Here is a 23626-nt window from a genome sequence, read left to right as displayed (position 1 = left end):
AAACTCGAAACCTTTTACGTTGTGTGGGTCACATCGAGACGCTCTCTTTCCTTTTCATTCTCTCTTTTCTTTGCCCCTTTTTTTTTTTTTTTTTCCTATGATTATTTGGTCTCTATTTCTCAATTCAATATTGTTAGGGAAGGTAGTAAATTGGGTGGCGAGGTGACGGGTCGGGTCCTAGCCGGACGTAGATGGACCCGACTGAAAAATAAATAAATAATATTTAAATGTATTTAAATATTATAATTAAAAATATATAATTATATTTATTTAAATATTATATACTCAATATTACATAAATATTAACACTGATCGGGTGAGGTCCGGGTCTTGATTTGGGTCGAGTCTAGATGGATCAGGACCTGGAGCCACATAGTTTTTGGGTCCAAGATTTGGACCTCAACCTGGACTCAACCCATCGGGTCTGATGTTTGGACTCATTCATAGATGCAGGTCGGGTTTGGGTACATAACCATTGCCACCCTTGGATTGGTATTCCTAACAGTCAATGTTACAATTATTTATTTGAATAGGTAATTGTGACATGACTGAAAATTTATTAAAGCTTTAAAAATTGTGTAGATCATGGAGATGTAAAGACATCTGAAAATCTAAAAAATAAACAGTCAAGATAATGTGGCGTTATATATAAAATGTAAAGGTTTAAAAATTGTGTAGATCGCAGAGATCTAAAGACATCTGAAAATCTAAAAAATAGACCGTCTAGATGATGTGGCGTTATATATAAAATGTACTATGTTTTGTGGTATGAAAACAATATGTTTGTTTTGGTGGGGTTTTGTACTTACACAATACAAGGGTAACAACTTATATAAAATTTTTCCCTAAATTTTTGGGGGATTGCAATTCCAGTGCCAAAATTTGCCAACCTCAGCCACAATGGACTTAAAAACTAATATTTTATATTTTTATAAATGCAGAACTACGTCGAGTTTCAAGTTTTATATTCAAGAACAGAAATATGGTCGCAGCTCTGGTTTTTGATGTTTAGCTTTACCAAATACCATAAAGCCGCGGCCTTCCAAAAATCGTCCCTAATTTTGATGCTTGTAATACATACAACAAAGAAATGTCGTATTAGCTGTGTGTTGTAGTGCATAGCGCACAGAAGAGGGGGGATCTGCCGTCCATCTTCATCACGAGACCGCAATTCAACTTTAAGGTCCACTGTTGAAGAGGGGCCATCTGCCGTCCATCTTCGTCAAGAGACCGCAATTCAACTTTAAAGTCCACGGTTGCATGTTAAGGGAACACCAGTCGTTCTCGATCATTCATTCTTCGATGCATAGCGTCACTTTGCAAACTAAGTACACTTTTGTATTAACTCTGTTTGATTTTTCCTATGAGGGCCTCAAAAATTGGAATCGGGACCGAACTCGATAGGTGTTTGGGTCCGATTCATAAATGGGAATCCGGGCCTCAAAATTTGCAATCGGGACCGAACTCGTTAGGTGTTTGGGTTCATAAATGGGAATCCGTGCTAAACTCGTCTAGTGTTTGGGTCGGATTCATTGGGTTTGATTCGAGCCGTTCATAATGCAGATTGGGTGACTTATGTTTCTATATAAAGCATTATTTCAAAGGGTGCTTGTGTATTCTTTATAGCAATGGAGCTCCAACGCATGGTGACTTGGTTATGTAATAGCAGTATGTACTACGTCTGGGGGAGCATGGTTTGTAAGAGCAGTATGTACTACGTCTGGGGGAGCATGGTTTGTAAGAGCAGTATGTACTACGTCTGGGGAGCATATATTGTAAATCTACTCCATAGGCAAAGACGTACTTGAGAAGATTTTTTTCAACTCGCCTTACATAAATTAAAATTTTTTTGTTTTTTCTTCTACATAGATAGTTTAATTCAAAAAATTGTTTTACCATGTTAGTGTATAGGCTGAAAAGGTTGTATACCTGAACTTTGGGATTCTAAAATTACTTTTTCTAGTGCATACTACATTAGGTTTTAACCAAATGAGTAAATGAATAGTATACTCTTTACTAGAGCATAAAATCTTTAGGCTCATTGTGAACTCAGTTCAGAACCTTGTGACGTGAGGAATTGGAAACCCCTTCATTCTAATGTGACTTGGTATTACTCTGTATTTTTCTCTATAATTGTGATGGATTCATACTAGAAACTCTCTCACAGGTAGCTGTAGGGAATTTGATTAATCGAGAAATTGAGCTGCAAGACATTGTGACTTGGTATTGGAAAAGATGGTTCTCTCAAGCAGAGTTCGAAACCACTACTCAAGGTGAGTACTCGGCCCGAGTCTAAGTAGTGTTAAAAATAAGAAATATATATTTAAGTAATATTAAGCAAAGCGCATCAAAATGAGGTTAAAAAAGTAGTAAGAAATTGGATTTAAAAAAATCAACTTGTGTAGGGGTAGTTTTGAAATAACTCAAAAATTAGAAAAATGTAAAAATAAGTATTTATAGCCAAAACACTTTCTAATCTTTGCAAAAATGATATAAAATATAAAAATACTTATTACAAATAAATTCTTTAGTTTTTGGAAATTTTTTATAATTTTTATGAATTTTTTTTAATATCTTCAAGTGCGGCATCCAACTAGTTGGGAAAAGACTTTGACAATGATAATGATTTTTATGATCCCAAGTGGGACACCCAAATTAAGGAAACTCGGACTCGGCGAGCCCAAGTACTCGGGACTCGGACCAAGTAGTCAAACACTGCTCTCAATTAATGCAATTTGGCTAGGTCTTGGTTTGACTCACTTGATTTTGTACACATTGGACATGCTATATGGAAGATGTTAGAAGTTCGTATTAGAAAAGGGTTCTACCTCGATGGAATCGTATTTTTTTGGTGAGCTTGCCGAAAGGTGATGGACTTTGACTAATACAATTTTATAAGTTTACTTTTGGGGACGAATGCCAAAACTCGTAGGTTTCAAATACATATTTCTATATTGAATTTCTACTTTGAACAGGTGAGGTTCAATTTTGGGATTTCTATCTCAAACTATTTCATGGGCGTGGTTTCTATAAGGCTGAGGCCTTAAACAATCAAAGTAAGGCGCACCTCTAAATAGTATCGAAAGATGATTTTCAAAAGCAAAAATTTTTGTGATGACCTAAAAATATATTTGTATATCTAATTATACTTTAAAATATTGAAAATTGACAACCCAAATAATGCATTACAAGATGTAGTATTTCACCAACATGATATCTAACTTTTTTCATGTTTATACATCTCGAGTTCGAGATGATAGATTTGAGGGGTTTTCAACATCAAAACAACCTCTTATAGTGAATTTTTGGGGTGTGCCTTGATTTGATTGTTTAGGGCCTCAACCTTATATGAACTTTTTCCATATTTTGTTGCATTTAGTGTTTATCAGAAATTTTGTAACTTTGACCAAAGATAAGGAAAATTGAAAATTTGTTAAACACACTAAGTGTCTAGGCTTCAATGCCTAACCCTATTGACATTGTAGACAAGAAGGACTTCCATTTGATGACAAGGAGTAAATATAATATGCATTGTGTAAAGGAAGAAAAAAATGCGCAATTAGGTATAAAAGCATCTATCTCTATCGATTTCTATACCATCGTCAAAGCCTTTTCCTAACTAATTGGGGTCAGCTATATCAATTTCTACATATCAAAAATATTTGTAGGTTACCACCAGTTTATGAGACATTTCTCACGCAACTTTTGATGGGAAATACATAAATAAATTTAAAAAATTTTAAAAAATAAAAATAAAAATAAAAATAAAAAGAAGAAGAAGAAGGGTGTGAGGACAATTTTAAACTACACCATCTAACACTTAAGCATGAATAGTTGCCATATATTACTAAGCATAGTTATTAGGATCAAAACTGGCCACGGGTCGAATAAACTAATTCGACCACAGATAAATTTGGTTCGACCAGATTTTGAAAATGACGCGGTTAGCATGCGGCCAACCTGCATATCATAGAAATGCGGGCTTGGCAATAAATATTTATTTTAAATATAATTTGATCATAATTTTTAGAGAATATATAATCTTTAACATGGAGATCATGAATATGATTTTTTTTTTGAAAATTAGAAGTAATAATTATATTAAGAAAACATTTTGACCGTTCGTTACATTTGGTTTTGGATGGACCACTTATTTGCATCCATCTTTAAGATGGATGTTTTATACTTTTGGTTTGCATATTCTAGAAATGTCGTCCAGCCTGCATGAAACAATTATTCTTTTGAAAACTATAAAAAAGAAGAAGAGTAATGGTTAAAAATACAAAATATATTAGAAAAAGCTTGTGGTTTTTATAAGGTTGCAACTTAAACAATCCAATTAAGGTGCATCTCCAAATTTTATCATAATATATAATTTTGGCGCAAAATATTCTTCGGATTATCCCAAAATATATTTTCATATAAAATTATAAAATTTTAAACTCCGAAAATAGTTAAAATCAAGTACATCTATAAACATATGAAAATATTAAAAATGGATGGTATAGATAATATGTCGTAAGATACAATATTTCTAGGACTCAAAATCTTTTTTTTTTTTTTTTTCATATTCATACATCTTGATGTCGAGATGATTAATTAGAGGGTTTTCCAACACTAAAACAATATTTTCCGGTAGATTTTTGAGGTGCATCTTTAATTCTTCATTTTAAGGTTACAATCTTATATAAACTTTTTCCTTGGACAAAAGTCTTTTAGCATTGTTTAGCTAGCCAAACTAGTCAAAATCGGACTACCTGACTTATTAAAACCGATCAAATGAACACTAGATTCGTTGTTTGGAAATTGCACAGTCTATATTCAATCACAAGACATTTTCTTTTTACGCACATATACAATGTGTATAATTTTCTTTTCGTGGTTGGATGCTAAGTCGTGCAGGTTAAATTTGAGTCCAAAAAATAGTCGTTAGTAGAATGAGAGTGCCATTTTTGGATCCTCTCTCATGTTTTTATTATAATAAGCCCAAGAAAGTTGGACAATCTATTGTGATGGACCCGAGTGGCAGGTTTTTGAGCTGATATATGTAAGGCCAAAATATATCTATTTTTGCAGGAGTAGAACGTTCATTTATTCCCTCGAGTAAAACTCCATTTAGAAATAATTTTAGGGTTATAACTCACTTTAACACATTGATTAACCTTAATAAAAGAAGATTCCTAATTGTATTCTCTATGCACTTGAAAAAATAGTGCCTCGATATTGAATAAAGACCCTCCAATTTTTAGACGGTGAGATATGTTAGGAAACTTAAATTTTAATTTTGTTTAGAATAATCATCTAATAATTTTTAGTAGTTTCCAAAAATTTAGATTGAAAAATCATTCCAAGTACATCTTGTAACCGAGGGAGTAGAAGTAAACAACGCTCCACGAAGTTAGATATAAAATGGGAAAAGTGAGCCGCTGTTTGATTTGGCCCAATTATTTGGGCACCCCAAAAATTGGCTTGGATAGGTGAATCGGCAATTTGGATCACTGTTTTTCTCAGTGAACTGGTGAAAGAATACGTGAAAAAACAGTGAACGGCAAAGACTGGCCCGGATCGGTGAATCAGCGATCTAGATCGCCGTTTTACTGTAGAGAGTCGTCATTTTACTATGCAAAACCACTAGTTCCCTTCTAGACTCCCACCGGTTCTCTTCTAGACTCGGTCGTTTTACTGCATATATACAAAACCATAATCTGTTGGGACCAAACTTGTTATTGGATCATATGGGTCCCGTCTTAGTTCCTCCCTAAAACCCTGTTATTTTTTAAAAAAATTTATTTAATATTTTCTTAGCATCTCCCTAATTTCCACCTCATAAACTTCTATTTAAATTTTATTTTATTTCATTTATTTTAAATAATTATCCAAAGGGAAATGATTTGATAGTCCTGTAGCCCTATCAAAATAAGCAAAGCCTCAATTTATAACCTATAGAGAACTGCAATTCAAGCATTAAAAAACCTTTACATCGATCATCTTGGTTTGAATACATCGATCACCTTGGTTTGAATATTATGGTTGTGAATAAAAAAAGGATTTTAGGTTTTAAAAATATGGTTATTGTATCAAATTATCTAAACCGTCTATTTTGCCCTAAAAATAGGTGTTCATAGATTTACAAGATCTATATTATTTTTTGGCTTTCAAATTTCAATATTAGTGATGGAAATTGATTTTAGAGCCGTCATGAAAATTTCTATTGCTAAAAATACTCTTCAGACAAGGATTTAAGACGAGGCTTGATTTTGTTTTTCATAAAGTCTAAGCCTTATAAAAATTTCATCCTTATCTAAATTATCATTGAGACTTCGGATCGATCTAACAATCTGACACAAATACGTCCCACTAATTCGAGGTACTGATTCATATTGAAATAACTAGAAATCGTATCTCCAACACTGATCCGGTCACCAATAGTAAACTCTTAGGCCCTATGTGGGTACACCCGCGAGAATTTTCAACAGTATACGCCAAAACGCTTGCTCCTTTGCTAAAGGAATCCAATGGTTATAAACTTTTAATTAAAAGAGGCTTGCCAAACCCATTGATCAGTAGTTGCAGGTGACTGGTTTTCGGATCGATCTCTGCCCATATTCGCTCTCTCTCTTGCAAGAAGCGGCTTCCCTCTCTCTTGAAGGTGAATGCGATTCAGCTCTTTCCATCCATCTTCGAAACCCTAAATTCATGCTTCTCTTTCTTTCTGGTTGCAGGGCTCCTCAAGATCTGCGGTATTCAGGTAAGCTTTTGAGATTTCTGTGATTTTCTTATATTGCTTAGCTCATGAAATATTGTTTATGCTGTTGCATTAAACGTATCACGAACTTTGGTGTTTTCTATTGCTCTGTCGTGAACACAAATAACGAATCTATCGCTCCATTGCATGATTTGCATCAAGAACTTTGGTTTTTTGATGGATTTATTCGTGAAATGAACATAATTCACAAGTTTTTTATGCTATTGCATCAAGAGCTTTGATTTTTCATATTGATCTGTCTGTGATCAGAAATCACGAAGTTCAATTCCTTTTTTAATGAAAACCGAAAATTCGGTGTTTTTTGCTCTTTGAAAACTTCGTTTTTTTTTTCTTCATGTTGGTTTTGCAAGTGTAACCTCAGTTGATTTGAAGAGATTCTGGTTCTAATTTTCAATTCACTTCAAAATTCTTAGTATTTGCTTCTTTTTGTGCAAAAATCTCTTTAAATGCGTATAAAATAATTATCTATGCATTCTAGGGGTTCTGATTAGAATCTGCATTGTATTTTTATTTACCCGTACTTTTCTCAACACTTAAAGCAAAACATAGCATTCCTTTCATTTGGAGTTCCGTCGTTCTGATTAAGAAAACTAGCATTTTTCATTTTAGGGATCTTTTGGTCCAAGTTTTTCTGGTTTGAAGTCTCTCTCTCTTTCTCTCTCCTCCCCCCTCTCTTCTTTTCTCAGTCTATTCCAAAATGATGATCTAGTCTTGGTACATTATACATTTTTAGGGATCTGCCTATGATGAAAGGATTTCCATTGGTGGGAGAGGCTAGTAGGTTACCCTGTATATGTATGTGCTGCTGATGTAGGGAGTAAGTAGTTCCGGTGCTTACATGACGATGGAGATTTGCTGCTGTTTTTGAAATCAAAACCCCGTTTCTCATCTATCGATAGGGGAATACATGCATTCCTAAACTCCCCCCTTAACTGCCTGACTAGATCCAGATCCTTAGGCAGCCATGGCCTCCCCCACCCTCCAACGCCTCCCTTCTTCTTCTCTCATACCCTCTACCACCCCTTCTTTCTCCTCAACCTCACCCCCTAGTGACCCACTCTCCTCTTTCCAGTCCGACCCCACTTTCTCCCCCTTCCTCTCTCCTGATTTCAACCCCTCTCTCTTCTCCTCCCATGCCCTCTCCTCTGGCTCCCCTGCCTCCCGAGCCGAGAAGCTCAAAGATGCAATCTCTCTCCTCGACTCTCACCTCCGCTCTCTCGTCTCCTCTAACCACCCCTCTCTCTTTCAACACCTTCACTCTCTCTCTAATGCCACTTCAGCCCTCTCTGTTGCGCGCTCTGCTACCTCATCTTTGCGTGCCTCCCTAGCACGTGCTCGCGCTGACATTTCTGAACCCCACCGACAAATCAAATTGAAGACCTCTCAACTTCGAAACCTTCACGAAACATCGATACTCTTACAAGCCACATTGCGTGCAATTCGACTGATTTCTAAGCTGCATGATCTTATGGATATGAATCCTATTGACCTATCCAAATCAGCACAACTGTACAGTGAGATAATCAGACTGATCGATGAGGCGGGGCTCCGCGGCTTGCAACCGATCGATGAGCACTCGTCATGGCTCAGCGATGTCGGTGCAGAACTGCGAAAAGAAGCCATGGCAGCATTGCAAAATGGGCTGCAAGGGCTTAATCAGGCGGAGGTCGGGGGAGCTTTGCAGGTGTTTTATAATTTGGGGGAGTTGAGGGCTACAGTTGAAACCTTAATTTTGGGATATAAGAATCAGGGGATGAAGGCAATTTCGGGGGCTTTGGATATGAAGGCGATATCAGTGTCATCGGGGGGGTTTGGCGGGCCAGGAGGGGGGTCAAGGAGTGGGACGCCACAGATCGGAGGTGGGGCGAAGGCGAAGGAGGGGCTGTGGAGGAGGTTGGGGGATTGTATGGATCAGATTCATGGGGTTGTGGTGGCGGTGTGGCATTTGCAGAGGGTGTTATCGAAGAAAAGAGATCCCTTTACACATGTCTTGTTCTTGGAGGAGGTTTTGCAGGTATGAGGTTACAAAAGGTTTGCTTGTATCATTGTGATCATGTGTTCCTTTTTCTGGAAGATTGGTTCATGATTTTCTTTTGATATTTGAATTATTTGGTTTCCTATTTAAAACATGATGTTGGATGCCTCTGACTCTTGATTTATTGTTGTTGTTGGTACTAATCAGATTTGTATCATTGCTTGATTTTGTTGATTGTATTAAAAATACTTGATTTTGTGCTATTTGATGGTGTTATTATTAGTTTGGCTTTCTTGATAATGATATATTTATATCTGTATTTTCTCTTTTGTAAAATGATTGCTTTTGCAACTGGTCTGGATTTCTCATTTTGGTTTGGGAGCATTTCTTTGTTATGCTCCAATGACCTTGGGAATTAAATGCGTAGAAATTCAAATTGATGCATCTATCTTGGACTCGGTACTTTAGGAATTTATTTGAATCACTTTCAAAGGTTAAAATGATCCAAACAAGACATTTCGGAATCCTACATTATGCCTTCCGCTGTAGTATCAACTTACTTCCTAAAAATTTGGTCAAAATAAAACAATTCGGCCTAATGGCTGTGACCTCAAGCATGTCATTGTACTTTGGATCATTGTAGCCTAATGGCGTAAGATCTCTTGAAATTATGCTGCATTTTATGTATGCTTTCTTTCTTATAATTATGCAACTCAAACCTCTCATTACTTGATTCAAAATTAACTTTCAAGAGTCAAGTCTGTGAATTGTATAGGGATAAGCTCCCTCAAGTAAAACTTGTTTACTGGTGATGAGATAATTCTTATGTTTTTTGATGGAATGGAGATGGATCCTGGGTAGATAATGGACCTTGGATTGTTGAGTTCTAATCAACCAAAATTTATTCCCATATGATACACTATTCAAACTTGATTTACTGAACCCATGGAGCCTACTTAGCTTTTGTTAGAGGCCTCGGAATAAAATACCCTTAGGTTATAACTTATTTATAAAAAGTGAAGACATATGGGAATTCAACGAGGCCTTTGCAAGAGCAATTGGAGCGCACACATTTTTTTTAGAGTTTTAACCTTAGAGTGAGATAATGTATTCATTACTTCAATGGCTAGTTTGTTTACTTGTCTATGTATTTGTAATCACAAAATCATATTTACTTGTCAGTATTTTTAATTATCATGGTTTGACTTTTTCATTGACTGCCTACATAGAGACATGGAGCCATGGAGGAGCTTCGGCCTATTTACACGATACAAAGAAAAATTTGAAGATATAAAAAGAGGATAAGGATTCTATTTTCAGGATTTAAACCTGGAGTCTTCTTTTTGTGTGTATGTGTGCATGTGTGTGTACACGCCCATGCCCCCATGTGCTTGCTGCGTGTGTGTGTGTAGTAAAGAAATGATCAACACTATATTGACTCATTGGTGGCATCTTTTGGGATGAAGTTATTATGAGATAGTTACTTGAGTTGAGCATAGTATAACCTCAGCTGGTGTTCTCTGCTGCAATTAGCAAGGCCAACTTTTAATTATTTTTGACATGTTTGATGTTTGAATGGAAAATATACAGTCGCTGCAATGGATAGTAAATGGGAGGAGTAAATACACTCACAAGTGGTTTGCTACAAGCCTTTGATCTAGTTAATTTATTGGCAACTTCGTTTGTACACTAATTACTAATAGTATATAAACTATCCAAAATTTACTTTTGCAATTGTGAGAGGCATCAGGTATGATTTCACCCTTTAGAATCTTTTAATTACATAAAAGAGTGGCCTTTTATAACCAGTTGATGAAATGTTTTCATATAAATACAGTGTCAACACAAAGCGTCTACCACCTAGATCCCAGAGACTTCTCTCTGACTCTCATAACAAAGAACTATCTTTCTTTTCCATCCTAAAATTCCTACCATGGAAACTAATTCTATCCAGCAGGCCTCTGATTCTTGTTACTGATTTAGTTTATGCATCTGAGCAGAGGTGGATTCTATACCTTGTTCCCTTCTAAAAGACTATTTGTGAGATTCCTCTATTCTTTGAAGCACTCCTTGATCTCTAATTACTGAATGGTTCTTAAACTTAAACATATTCTCTTTCTCAAAGTGTGCTCTTAAAAAATCTGTTTCATTTTGGCAGCCTCAGTGTAATCAAAGGGAGATAATTTATTTGTAATCCATTTCTTAACTCTTGCTGATGTCCCTTGGACCTAAGGCTGAATTCCCTCCACCTCCTTCACCTTTTTGATACTTTAAAAATGTGTGTGATGATTCACTTCTTCATCCATCAAAGGAGGCATGCCTTGATAAGCTGAAACCCCCTCTATTTCTTTTTAGTGCATGCTGCATACTATTAATTGCTAACCAGAAGGTTTTTCAAAGTTTATAGTTTGTCTGCAAAAATTTCGTGGTCGCTCTCATAATGAAGAGTTTAGTGCCTGACTGCCTGCAAAGGGCCCCATTGGGACCAGCTCTCAAACAGTACTTTGCCCCACTACTTTCACCAGAGTATGCATTTCCATTAACAATTATTTTTCCCATCACTAATCCACTACATGTGCTCCCAACCTTCTGACTTTTGATTCTCATACCCACATCCAAATCCGGTAGATAGATCATCTACCTTATTTGTGCTACTTATCCTGGACTATTGTTCATTCTTGTCACTCTATGGTCACTGTGCCTCAAAGTTCCGAAATATTCCATCACTATTGATGATGTTCACAACATTTGCTTGGGCAACCCTGTTCCTCTTTAAAATTGTTTTTGTAAGTTTGATCTGTTTGATAAATTGTATCATGTAAATGTTCATTCTCAAAGAGCCTTTACCATAAAAAAAAAAAAACAAAAGCATAGCAGACAACATGGCCTTTACCAACAAAGAAAAAAGAAAAGAGAACATTTGCCACCTAGATATTAGGCGCTTCTCCCCACCCCTCAGAACAACGAATAATATTCTTTTCTATGTCATCCTAAATTTGCCACTGGACAAGAAATTCAATCCAGCAGGCTTTGGATTCTTGTTGCTTATTTTGTTTATTTTTTTAGTCGGAGGTGGAATCTAGTCCTGTGCCCCTTTCAATATGACCATTTTTTAGTGCTTTCTCTACCTTGTATTTCTCCTTGACCTCTATTTCCTAAAATGTTTATTTGACTTCAATCTTCAATCCGTTATGCCTCGAAAAAATCCTGTGTTCCTTTCCACATCAACTACATAATTAAAGGGAGTGAATTTTTTCTTTATTCATCTCATCTATTTTAGTAACTTTTTCTATTGACACATGTAGCCTGATGTTGAAGTCTTGAAGTCATTCCATCCCAGATACATTAAAACTAATCTCACAATTCTACCTAAGATGGGGGAAGCTGAGAGAGGGACTGCATTGTAAGATATCAAGCGACAAAGTGAGAGCTGGAAGCATAGTGGCCCTGGGGGGAATGGGGAAGGGATAGACAAAGAGGGAGTTGGGCATGTAGGGGGTGCCAAGGAGACAAAGAATTAATGGGGGAGCAAGGAGGAGGGGGGATGGGGTGGAGGATTAGGGGAAAGGAGCAGATGGGTAAGTGAGAGAAGGGGAGCGCCCACTTGGATAGTCTAGATTGTTCTTGTCTTGTCGGTACTGACTGTGGGTGATGTGACCAAATCACATCCCTCTAGCTTGCAAATATTTATGGGGAAGCTTGCAAACTAAGGTTAAAATGGATGAAACCCAGGACCTTAGAAAATTAAGGTTGAAATGCGGCTTGCAATCTGAGGTCTGCTATAACTCTGTTGTCTGGTTGGTTATGTAGCCTAGATACTGGCAAAGCTTGAACCAACTAGCTGTGCCCGTGTGACTGACACAACTAGATTAAAATTGAATGGGGGAGCTACGCAGTCATTTTGTAATTGGTTTTCCCAATGTTTTAAAAAGCAGACCACCCAGCGCCTGGGCAGCTACCAAGGCGGTCCAGAAGGCCTGGGCGCATCGCCCAGGCCTAGGCGGATATCCCAGGGCGCTTAGGCACTCGGGACCCCCCCAAGGCGGGCCGCCCGGGCTGCTGCCCCGGGCCTACGCCCCGCCCAAGGGTAGAAATGCCCCTCGTTGGTCATTTTTGGATCATTTTTTTAATACTAAGGGGGCAAAATTATGGGTTTTATGTTCATTTGAAACCTAAAACCCATCAGAGCCTATTATAGGGAGAGAAACCCCCCCCCCCAAAAAACTTTCTTTCTACTGGGCCGCTCAGGTTTTGGGCGCCCACCTGGGCACCCGCCTAGGCGCTGGGCGACCTAGACCCCCCCAATCGCCTAGGCGCCGCCTAGGGCTTTATGAAACGTTGGATTGTCTCCTTCAACTTGCCTGGTGAAGGAGTGGGACTTATGTTTGTGAAGTAAATAAATAAAGCTCCTATGATGAAAAAATTAAGATAGAAACTTACTACTGCAAAGATTAAAGAAAGAACAAAAGAAGGATAATCATACAATATAACAAAGAAATATAGAAATAATAAATGGATGTCACAATACCAAATTCTATGCACCATAATCTATGTATTCATGTATCTGATATAAAATGAAGGATATCAGTAGGAATGTTTTCTTTTCATTTCAGTTTAAAAAAAAAAAAATGTTTTCCTTTACATTTTCTTTATAACCAAGGGGAGTTGGAAGGGTCTTGAGATGTATCTTGATATTGTAGAAAACAAGGATCAGCACTAGTGTACTAGTGACTTATCCCTATATAAAAGCGGCCGAGTGCTTCCACTGGTCCTAAAAAAATATTGACCTGGTGCTTCTGTAAATATCCATGACTTGTGAGGTAAATCTCTCCCCCCTTGCTGGACTTTCATATGTATCATTTAGAAACATCCTACCCATTTGGTCTAAAAATGGAGAGGAGGATACAATAGGTGTTTAGTTTATTGTTAATGGTACTTAGCAAGGAAAAATAATTATGGGGATATTGATGAAAGTAATTTGGGAACACACGGAGAGAAAAATGTTACATAGGGTGGCTTAGATTCACTATGAAAGCAGTATCTCTTTAAGAGCTGATCTTCTTTCATGTATAATTGCACTATAAAAATGTTATTTGTTTGTGGTTGGCAATTTTATGCAGGCCTTCTATGCTTTATGTCTTAGAAGAGCATCATTTAAATCCATATTGTTGCGACCTCTGGATGGTTGCATTAATTGTACTGCTCTAACGAAATTAACATTTCTTGGATATAAACGGCCACTTCTTTGATGGATTCTTGATCCATATCAGGCACAACATGGCATTATTTGTACATGGCTAGCCTTTTCATTGTGCTGTGGAGATGAATTTAGTGATCTTTCTCATATCTATGTTTCATTTTTTTTTTTGAAGTCATGCAGTTGATTAAGTTTATTGGCATACTTGTGTAATGTAAATTTTTCTCTTGAGCTTCTGCTGGAAGAAAGTTTTCTTTGGTTTGTTTTTGTGCTCCATTTTATGGGATAAATTTCCTTCGGGATCTAGAACTTTATCAATCAAGATTTGGTTTCTCCTTGTCCACTACTTATAGGGAAAGTATACCATACACCAGTTGTGTAAGGTATATGGTACACCAAAGGGCAATCCAATATCAGTTCCTTATAATGGACATTGGAGATTAATTGCTCCTGATTGGATGTACCTGTGGGCCCCACAAGGCTTCATCTCATGACTGGGCATGGATGTTGGATGCCCCTTTAGTGGAGCATATACAACATACTCTTGCTGCATGGAATACTTTCCCCAATTTGTATTATCTCATAAATGATTTGAAAATATATATTTAGCTACCAGATCAATAAAAATTGCAGTATTGCAATAATTTTTCAGGAGGGTGATCCAGTGTTGACTGAAAGAGTTTGGGAAGCACTTGTGAAATCATTTGCCAGCCAAATGAAGTCAGCATTCACGGCTTCCAGCTTTGTCAAGGAAACCCTCACAAAGGGTTACCCAAAACTATTCTCTATGATTGAGAATTTGCTTGAAAGAATCTCACGTGACACTGATGTCAAGGGGGTTCTTCCAGCTATAAGTTCAGAGGGCAAAGAACAAATGGCTGCTGCCATTGAGTCTTTCCAGACTTCTTTCTTGGCGCTTTGCTTAAGTCGACTCTCAGATCACGTGAATAGTGTGTTTCCGATGTCAAATAGAGGAAGTATTCCCTCAAAGGATCAAATTTTGGGAATTCTATCTGAAATTCAGAAAGAAATCCAAGGTGTTAAGTTAAATGGGCACCTCACTCTTTTGGTCTTGCATGAGATTGGAAAGATTTTGTTGCTGCTGGCTGAAAGAACTGAATACCAGGTATGTTTGTCTTTCACTGTATGTGAACCCCAGATTATTTTCTTTTGGTTTTCTTTCTTGGGAAAATATTAGGAGTTCTTGCAACACATGCATAGATATCATGTAGGTGGTCCGGAAACTTGAAATATAAGGTCACGACTTGTGCCTGTCAAATTTTTAATGGCTATTTTACTCCTGTCCTTTTTACCTTTTCACCTTTGGTTGCTGACTGTTGGAATGGCGTAAAATGCTATTATTGCTCTGTCCTAGTACTGTCTTGTTATGCAAGTTTATGGACCACCTGCATGATCTATGCAGGTGCTCAATACTGTCAAGATTTTTGTTCTTTATTATCTTGTTTTTACCATATTCTCATTCCTAAGTTGCATCCCTTATTTTGGATGAATTTCACTGTGATTGCATCACATTGATGCTTGTGGATGGTTCTGGTTGGAGCTTTTTCATTTTTTTCATTTTAGTAATTCATGGGTTTTGAGCTTTGATCTTTCTGATAACTTGGAAGCTTGATGATTCTCTTTGTTATATGTAGACTGCTTGATATCCTTTGATCAATAGGGTTTCATTGACCTAGTTTTAGATCTACTTCGATCCTTCCTAGAGAAATAAGCTAATAAAAATAAAATGCACTAATAGGAAAAAAAAAAATTGATGCTAGAGAGTAACTCCAAAATTATCAGAATGTATAGATTACCTGAATTAATTCTAGAGTTCCCTAACCACAAGGTTTTCCACAAGCTGTGTATCTCCAATGCATGCTCTATATCTTATAATTGCTGGGAACTCAGTTTGCCAAAAGAATGCCCTTCCAGGCCCCTAAATCTCTGGTGCTGTCATTGGCCCTTGGGAACCATCCTGAATTGTTCAACCTGTACCTATTGAGAATCACTCGATGTGAAAGGTGGTCCTCTTGCGGTGAAGCGCCAACACCATTTATCCAATGAGGCAGTATTGGCCTCTCTTAGTTCTCTTATGCCTAGGTCCTGTTCTTTTCTTGACATGCACGCTTGGTCCCACTTGACCAACTGAAACTTGTATGGACCACCTGCTCCGGCACAAGAAGTTCCAGATTAACCTTTATAGGCAGTTAGCCACTGCAGCTTGCAGTCAAAAAAGTGCCATATGGAATACAAGTGTGTTCGCCAAGGGTGCCTTGATTAAAATGATCTCCCACCAAAAGGATAAGAATCTTGTTTCCCAGGCAGCAGGTCTCCTATTGAACCTTTCTAAAGTGTATCCCGTAGAGCCTTTCGTGGTTTGCTGATGCACAAGGGGAGGCCAAGGTACTTGCTGGGTAGTTTGTTGGTGCCATAGCCAAGCGTCGTGTACGAGCTCTTTCTCATGGTCTCATGTAACCCCATTGCCTATGAACTTAGCCTTTTCCATGTTAAGTTTAAACCTGGTGAACACTTGAAAAACAACTTGTCTACCTGTTGTGGTAGTCACAAAATATGAATGTATTGTCGGCATCTGAGATTCTCTGAGAATCGCATATGACCACCAAATTGTATCGGCTTGTTGCTCCATAATTATTATATTTAATGAATGTTACAATTAAGTTAAGAGAAACTAAGAGAAAAGGTTATACAACACTGGTGCAGACCAATGTGAGAAACTAAGAGAAAAGGTTCATTGGTGGGTGTTCATTTATTTTCTACGATAATTACATAATTATTATATTTAATGAATGTTACAATTCAAATAAGTATTTATTTAAAATATAATTGTTATCATGTTATTCAGTGTTTTAAAAAACGACGAGTCGAACCGGACTCGCCCGGTTCGACTCGGAAACACGTGTGCCCGTGCCGGTTCCAATCAAAAACCAGGAACTGCCTGGTTCTAGAGTGGAACCGCCGGTTCCCATCCGGTTCTATCCGGTTCAGCCTGGTTCACACACGTAACGCATGACACACGTGCGAGCGTGCCCCACGCACACTCACACGTGCACACGTGTATCCAAGCGCACGTGCGAGCGTGCCACACGCACACTCACACGTGCACACTCAGCCCAGTTCACACACAAAGCATGACACACACGTGCGAGCGTGCCCCACGCACACTCACACGTGCACACGTGTGTCCGAGCGCACGTGCGAGCGTGCCCCACGCACACTCACACGTGCACACGTGTATCCAAGCGTGTGCACACGTGTGTCCAAGCACACGTGCGAGCGTGCCCCACGCGTGCACACGTGTATCCAAACACACGTGTGAGGTTGCCTTAATATTTTTACACACATTTTATGGTTCATATTGCATAGGTATTTATATACCAAAGTTGAATAGCCATCTTTCGATGTGGGATAATTCCCAACTATCATTAAATGAAAACGAAATGTAAATATAGTCTATTAATCAGCAATTTATAATCACATGTAGTTAGATGGCTTGATGGTTATGACTTTGATATTTTTACTTGAGGTCCCAAGGTCGAATCCCCTTGGGCATGTGTTGCATTTGAATCCCCCTGGGCATGTATTGCATTTTTGTTGTGTATATAGTGGTTGGTATAAATATAAATATTTTTATTGTATTCGAATCCCCTTGGGCATGTGTTGCATTTTTGTTGTATATATAGTGGTTGGTATAAATATAAATATAAATATTTTTGTAAATAATATAAAAGACATAAAAAACGAAAAATAAAAAAATTATTTTTTTATATAACAGATAATTTTTGTTGCTTATAGTGGTATAATTATTTTTGTAAATAATATGAAAGGTATAAAAAAACTAAAAATAAAAAGTTTATTCTATTTGAAATCTCCATCTTTCTACTAACAATATCTTTTACTAAATTTATTATAGAAACCTAAAAAATAATTTTTTGAAAAATTGAAGTGTTATTTCTAAAATTTGTACGCATTTTATTAATTTTTACATTGATAACCAAATCTTTTATTTTATTTATGAATTTTTACATTATAAATCATGTAATGTACTATTTTTCTTACAGTTGTCAATAATACATTTTAAATTAGATAATATTATAAAATATTTTTAATTTGTTATTATTTGTCTAATAAAATAATTATAAAATGTAAACTAATAATTATAATTTCAGTATATAATATTATAATTAGTGAGGTTGTAATAATTTTGGATTATAGTTAGTTAGGCCGTAATAGTTTGGGTTTTTTTAGCGGGTTAGGGTTTTTTGCCAAAACGAGATTTTAATGGCCATTCTTTCATTGATTAGTCTACTCTTTATAATAGTCCATATATAATTATATATTTTATCCATGATAATTCTATGATTTTTCTTTTATGTGATGTAAATTTAATAGTTAAAATAAGTTTATATAGGGAAAGAACATCTCAATATTCACAAATTGATAAAAAAAATGAAAGTTAATAATGTAGTACCCTCATTTTTTATTGGATTCCTAAAAAACAACATTTATAATGAATTTTAATAATTTTTTCGGATTTTTTTGAAGCTTTAATCCGACCGATTCAGCCGATTCCCGATCTGGATCGCCGATTCGCCGATCCGGATCGGTTTTTGAGGTGCCTGATCAGGGTCACCGATCCGCTTTTTAAACCATTGATGTGATTCATATTTGGCACCTAAAGGAGGCTTATTGCTCAAGAAGCTCATGGTTTTGAAACTGTGCTCTTGGACAAATGCATACCTGTCTTGTTCTTGTAATTTAATATGTATGTGAGTGATGATTCTTCATATTTTATGTTTGATATTATGTATATTAGATGCCATCAAACAAGACTTCAGAAGATCCACTCTACTTCACAGATTCATCTAATTGAGGATATAAGAATACTATTAAATCAAGCACCTTACAGTTCCAACTGGTATAGAATCTAATCCAGGGTTTGTTTTCTTATGTTAAATTTCATATCATGCTATTGTATAAGCTTGTTCCAGTTTGCATTCTCAACAGTGGTTGGTGATTATGATTTCTGGTGGTCGTTATACTCATTTGCATGCATGCGTGACTTTTTTTATTAGTGACACACACACACATGTAGAGATAGAGACACATATGCTGCATGCATGTATTTATGTATGAACATGTGTGTGTGTGCTCGTGTAGAAAAGATTATTTATCATGAAGAAAATTTGGACTTTTGCATCACAGAAGGGACACTTGTATTTCTAGAGATAGGGTGAGCGTAAGGTAATCTGTTTAATGTGGAAAGTCAAAATGTCACACACGTTGCATGTGTGTGAAAAAGTGTGTGAAAAAGAGTGCGGGTGTGTGTGTGAGAGAGAGATTGCAACTTCTACTGTTGCTGTTTTGGTCAAAGGAGAAAAGTTGCAGCACTGACTGTTGAACTCATTAACGCTTCTTAATTTCATCATTATGGGCTTAGTTTCTCTCTGCATTTGACAGATTTCCACAGGCCCTGAATCACGCCAAGTGACAGGCCCTGCAACACCATTGCAACTCAAGAACTTCACGCTCTGTCTTCACCTTCAAGAAGTCCACACACGCGCGCCCACAATGATATTGGACCTACCCATCATAGCTAGGGATGTTCTCTCTCCTTCCTTGGCCGTCATTTATGAAGTAGCATGTGACTCCATAACCCCCCTCTTCCAATCAATGCTTGATCGCCTTGAAAACTGCATACTAAAAATTCATGATCAAAACTTTGGATCCCATGGTGCTGAATCTTCCCCTATAGACAACATGGCTTCTGAATACATGGATGAGCTTCAAAAGTCCATAACCCATTTTAGAACCGAGTTCCTCTCAAGACTATTGCCATCCTCAAGTGCGGTATTATCGACTGAGACCATATGCACAAGCCTTGTTAGAAGAATGGCTTCAAGGGTTCTTGTATTCTTCATTAGGCATGCTGCACTTGTCAGGCCCCTATCTGAGTCAGGAAAGCTAAGGTTGGCTAGAGCCATGGCTGAATTGGAGCTTGTAGTTGGCCAAAGCTTGTTCCCTATTGAGCAATTGGGCCCACCTTATCGGGCCCTTAGAGCTTTTAGACCCATTATCTTTCTGGAAACCTCTCAATTGGAGGTGTCTCCTTTATTGCGAGACCTGCCTCCTAGTGTTATTCTCCATCACCTCTATTCGAGGGGTCCTGATGAGTTGGAATCACCAATGCAAAGGAATAAGCTCACTCCAGTTCAATACTCGTTGTGGCTTGATTCACAAGGGGAGGACCAGGTTTGGAAGGGGATAAAAGCAACTCTTGATGATTATGCCTCTAAAGTTGGGGCAAGAGGGGATAAAGAGTTCAGCCCTGTGTACCCTCTTATGCTTCGACTGGGGTCCTCTTTAGTCGAGGGTGCTCTTGAGTTGAAGAAGGCTTGATGGGTCTTGGTGCATTATCTCCTCTTATATCAATGAATTCTTTTATGACATGCTTGTTATTAAAAGAAGAAAAGAAAAAAATCCTTTCAGAATTTGATGGATTCTTATGGAGAGCCATTAGAGGCGAAGATGGCCAAGTGCTAATCAATCAATGATCCAAATGATTCTTATGGTTAGCATTTCGGGATTTAAACCATGTGGAAGATAGTTTTTCTAGTAGTTAAAATCTCAATGTTCCACAGGTACCAGGTTTTCATCTTTGCTCATTGGTCAGGCATATAGATCTTTGATTATGATTACTGATTCATTGCTACTTTCTTTTGCAGAGGTGAGTTGGTTGTATAAATGTGTGCAACCTTTTGTTCTTTTATGTTACGGTCTCACCAATTGTAGCCTAACTGGATTTTCCGGAGAGAAATACAACTGAAAGATTAGTATATCTTATGAATGAATAGGGGACCATTTATTTTTGGTATAAGAAGGTCATAATCATCATTGACCATTAGATTTGAAATCAGGTGATTGAGGGCACAAAGTCCAATGAAATTTCTCGAATATTGTGGCATATTTTTATCTATTGCATTTTATATCTAATGGTTATTAGTGAATGTGATCTCTTTGTACCAAAAATAAATTGTTTCATAATATACATTCTTAATAATAATGTGGAGATTCTTGATGAGATCCAATGCTTGATGCGTGTGTTTGTGGCCTGCATTGGCTTTGACATCAAGAAGAAAGAACTTGGCCTTACATCCTTCCTTGTATGTGGCCAAATAAGCAAAATCAGTAATAATGGAGCTTAAAATCTTACATGCATAACAGCTTAGTGATAATTATCTTCAATAAATTGGATGTTAAAATTATTATAATTTTATCGCAATAAATTTTAGAGAAATGATGTTGGGACTCTCTCCCACTCATATGTGTGACCTCGAAGGATCGCCATTAAATTTAGTATGGATCTTTAAAAAAGTCAAATCCTACACTCATGTGATAATTTTTTTAGGGATTCATGTCAAATTTAATGGTGATCATTTGGGATCTTACACACATGGGTGGGAGAGGGTCCTATAGGATCATTACTCTAAATTTTATTGTTAATAATAAGTCCAATAAAATTTTGGTACTATGAATTTATCATGATGATTCACAATAAAAACCTTCTGCAATAATAAATGTTATGTGGTATGAAAGCAAGCAATACGAGCTTGAAAAGAAACATTTCATTTACCTAAAAATAGTGTTAAAAATTTCGAAACAAATTTTTTTATTAATTCAATTTATGTGAGAAATCATTTGTAGCTTTGTCATTTATAAGCGCTTGAACATATTTATGTTTTTTATTTACATTTTTTTGTATAATTTGAATTCAAATTCATCAATCTCACTAAGATTTATTTCATAATAATATTTAAAATAATTTAAAGTCCAATAATTATCTTTTAAATTCTTGAATTAAAAGGTTACTACGAGAGTATCTTCCCCCCCCTCGCCCAATGATATCCCGACACCGATAATTGCCACTGAGCCAACATGATCCCCATTGAAATTTAAGTTTTCATAAAAATACGGCTTTCTTTTTACTAGAAACAAAATACTAACCATGCAAACAGAAAAGGGCTTTGGTTAAAGATGCACTGTGAAATGACTTTTTTGTCTCTAAAATTAAAAAGCGGCAAAAATAATAGAAAAAATAGAATTGGAGAAAGAGCGGAACTGTTTAAAAAATATAGAAAAATAGGGAATTTTTATTTTTTTAACTGAGGAAGTCTTTTTCAGTTACAATAGCCATTATTTTAGATTACTTTGAAAGCATCCATTATTTCAGTGCAAAAAATTAAAACGACCATATTATTTGTATGAAAAAGTTTATATAGGGCATAGGCTTCATGATAAAAAGTATAGCTGCACCTCAAAAACCCTCAAATTGGTCTTTTTAATTTCCTTTTGGATCCGGTTTCTATGAAGGGCGCAGTTTGTATAGAGCATAGGCTCTAACAATCAAATTATAGCCTACCTTCCAATAGTGTTAGAGAAAGGTGGTTTCAATATTGAAAATCTTTGTAATAGCCTTAAAATATATTTTCACCTTTATTTATAAAGTTTAAAGCTTAAAAAACATAATAGATAGACAAATCTATGAAAATTTGAAAGTCTTGAAAATTGACAGTCCATAAATACTTAACAAAAAATACTATTTTCAAAACTTGAAATCCATTTTTTCTTATGTCCATACATCTTGATCTCGAGATGATCAATTAGAAAATATTTAGGCATCAAAAAAATCTCTCCTAGTAATGTTTTTGAGGTAGGCTCTAATTTGATTGTTTAGATCCTCGGCTCTATATAAACTTTTCCCTTCTATGAACGCATGCACGGCCGACACAACGTCCACACCATCCCTTTCACTTGGACTTGGACGGTGGTGATGAAAGGGATGGCGGGGAGTTCATGTAAGCATGCCCACGTGAAACAATTAACCCTTTCTTTTTATTTCAAAACATGTTGTGGGCACCTCCTGATTGGTGTACAAAAATAACAATATTTTTAGGTTCGACACTTCTCATCACTGAGTCCTCGTAAAATCTTACTTTTTTTTGGTTTCAAATTATTTCATAAAAATCACTCCTAATCGAATTCATGTAGCCATCACCCGAGGAGGATAACAGTATGCTTGATCATATTATTTCAATTTACATTTCAAATATCTTTCAGTTACCTGCCAAAACTATTTTTAATAGGTTTTTCATAATCAAATGTTTTAAACCTCAAATCATAATTTAAAGAACAGACCTGAAAATGGTGACAAACTTTAGGACTAATTTGGTTTTCAATATTATTTAATTGTCAAAGGTAGATTTCTCATCTGCCAAGTATAAATTCACTTAAAGTTGGTAGTCACTTGGGAGTACTAGAACTATGTGATACAAGGTCAGGATATTATGTGCCTTTCTGCTGGAATGTTGTAAGCAATAATGGAATTCGATTTTTAGATTTTATTCTGGACCAGATTGATCAAGGCATAGATCCAGTCAGATCGCTGGTGTAGTCTAGTTTTCATAACTATGATCTCTCCTCTCTCGATATAGCGTATTACACCTTCTTTTTTTTTTTGACAAATAAAAAGTGAATTAGTCCCATACAACATTCTAATACCTCGTTAATTAAAAGTATCTAAATTTCTAAAGGGCCAGAAGCTTAAAAAACCATTGAAATGCATGTCAAAGTAACATTGATGCTAGCTCGAATAGCTTTGAACATCGAG

At 36.5% G+C, this 23626-nt stretch overlaps 1 protein-coding gene across 3 annotated transcripts; it reads left to right on the top strand.

The window, feature by feature from the left end:
- The first annotated feature begins 6314 nt into the window (after positions 1-6314).
- Positions 6315-20797, top strand: LOC18439930 (Golgi transport complex protein-like protein). Of its 3 annotated transcripts, XR_016052831.1 has the most exons (6): positions 6315-6649; positions 6723-6748; positions 7500-8780; positions 14591-15064; positions 19420-20600; positions 20685-20797. XR_016052831.1 is itself a non-coding variant. In XM_020670785.2 (5 exons), exons 3-5 carry the CDS (start codon positions 7731-7733, stop codon positions 20356-20358), a joined length of 2463 nt encoding a protein of 820 aa, XP_020526444.1. In that variant the 5' UTR covers positions 6315-6649; positions 6723-6748; positions 7500-7730; the 3' UTR covers positions 20359-20797. The 3 variants fall into 3 exon arrangements, 2 of the variants coding, with proteins under 2 accessions (XP_020526444.1, XP_088719162.1); XM_020670785.2 differs by having other exon boundaries at positions 19420-20797; XM_088863036.1 differs by lacking the exons at positions 19420-20600; positions 20685-20797 and adding an exon at positions 15345-15709 and having other exon boundaries at positions 6407-6748; positions 14591-15151.
- Positions 20798-23626: the final 2829 nt, after the last annotated feature.

The sequence above is a fragment of the Amborella trichopoda genome, chromosome 3 (assembly GCF_054954075.1).
Source record: "Amborella trichopoda isolate Santa Cruz 75 chromosome 3, AtrichopodaSantaCruz75HAP2 v2.0, whole genome shotgun sequence".
In the NCBI taxonomy this organism is placed as follows: domain Eukaryota; kingdom Viridiplantae; phylum Streptophyta; class Magnoliopsida; order Amborellales; family Amborellaceae; genus Amborella; species Amborella trichopoda.
The sequence above is the reverse complement of the archived record's forward strand: the minus strand, read 5'-3'. Positions and strand labels throughout refer to the sequence as shown.

Bases quoted from the DNA above. Each gene is read 5' to 3' on its own strand.
- LOC18439930 (XM_020670785.2), top strand. From the start codon at position 7,731: ATGGCCTCCCCCACCCTCCAACGCCTCCCTTCTTCTTCTCTCATACCC. The intron at 8,781-14,590 runs GTATGAGGTTAC...ATAATTTTTCAG, and splicing joins TCTTGGAGGAGGTTTTGCAG to GAGGGTGATCCAGTGTTGAC. The intron at 15,065-19,419 runs GTATGTTTGTCT...TGCATTTGACAG, and splicing joins CTGAAAGAACTGAATACCAG to ATTTCCACAGGCCCTGAATC.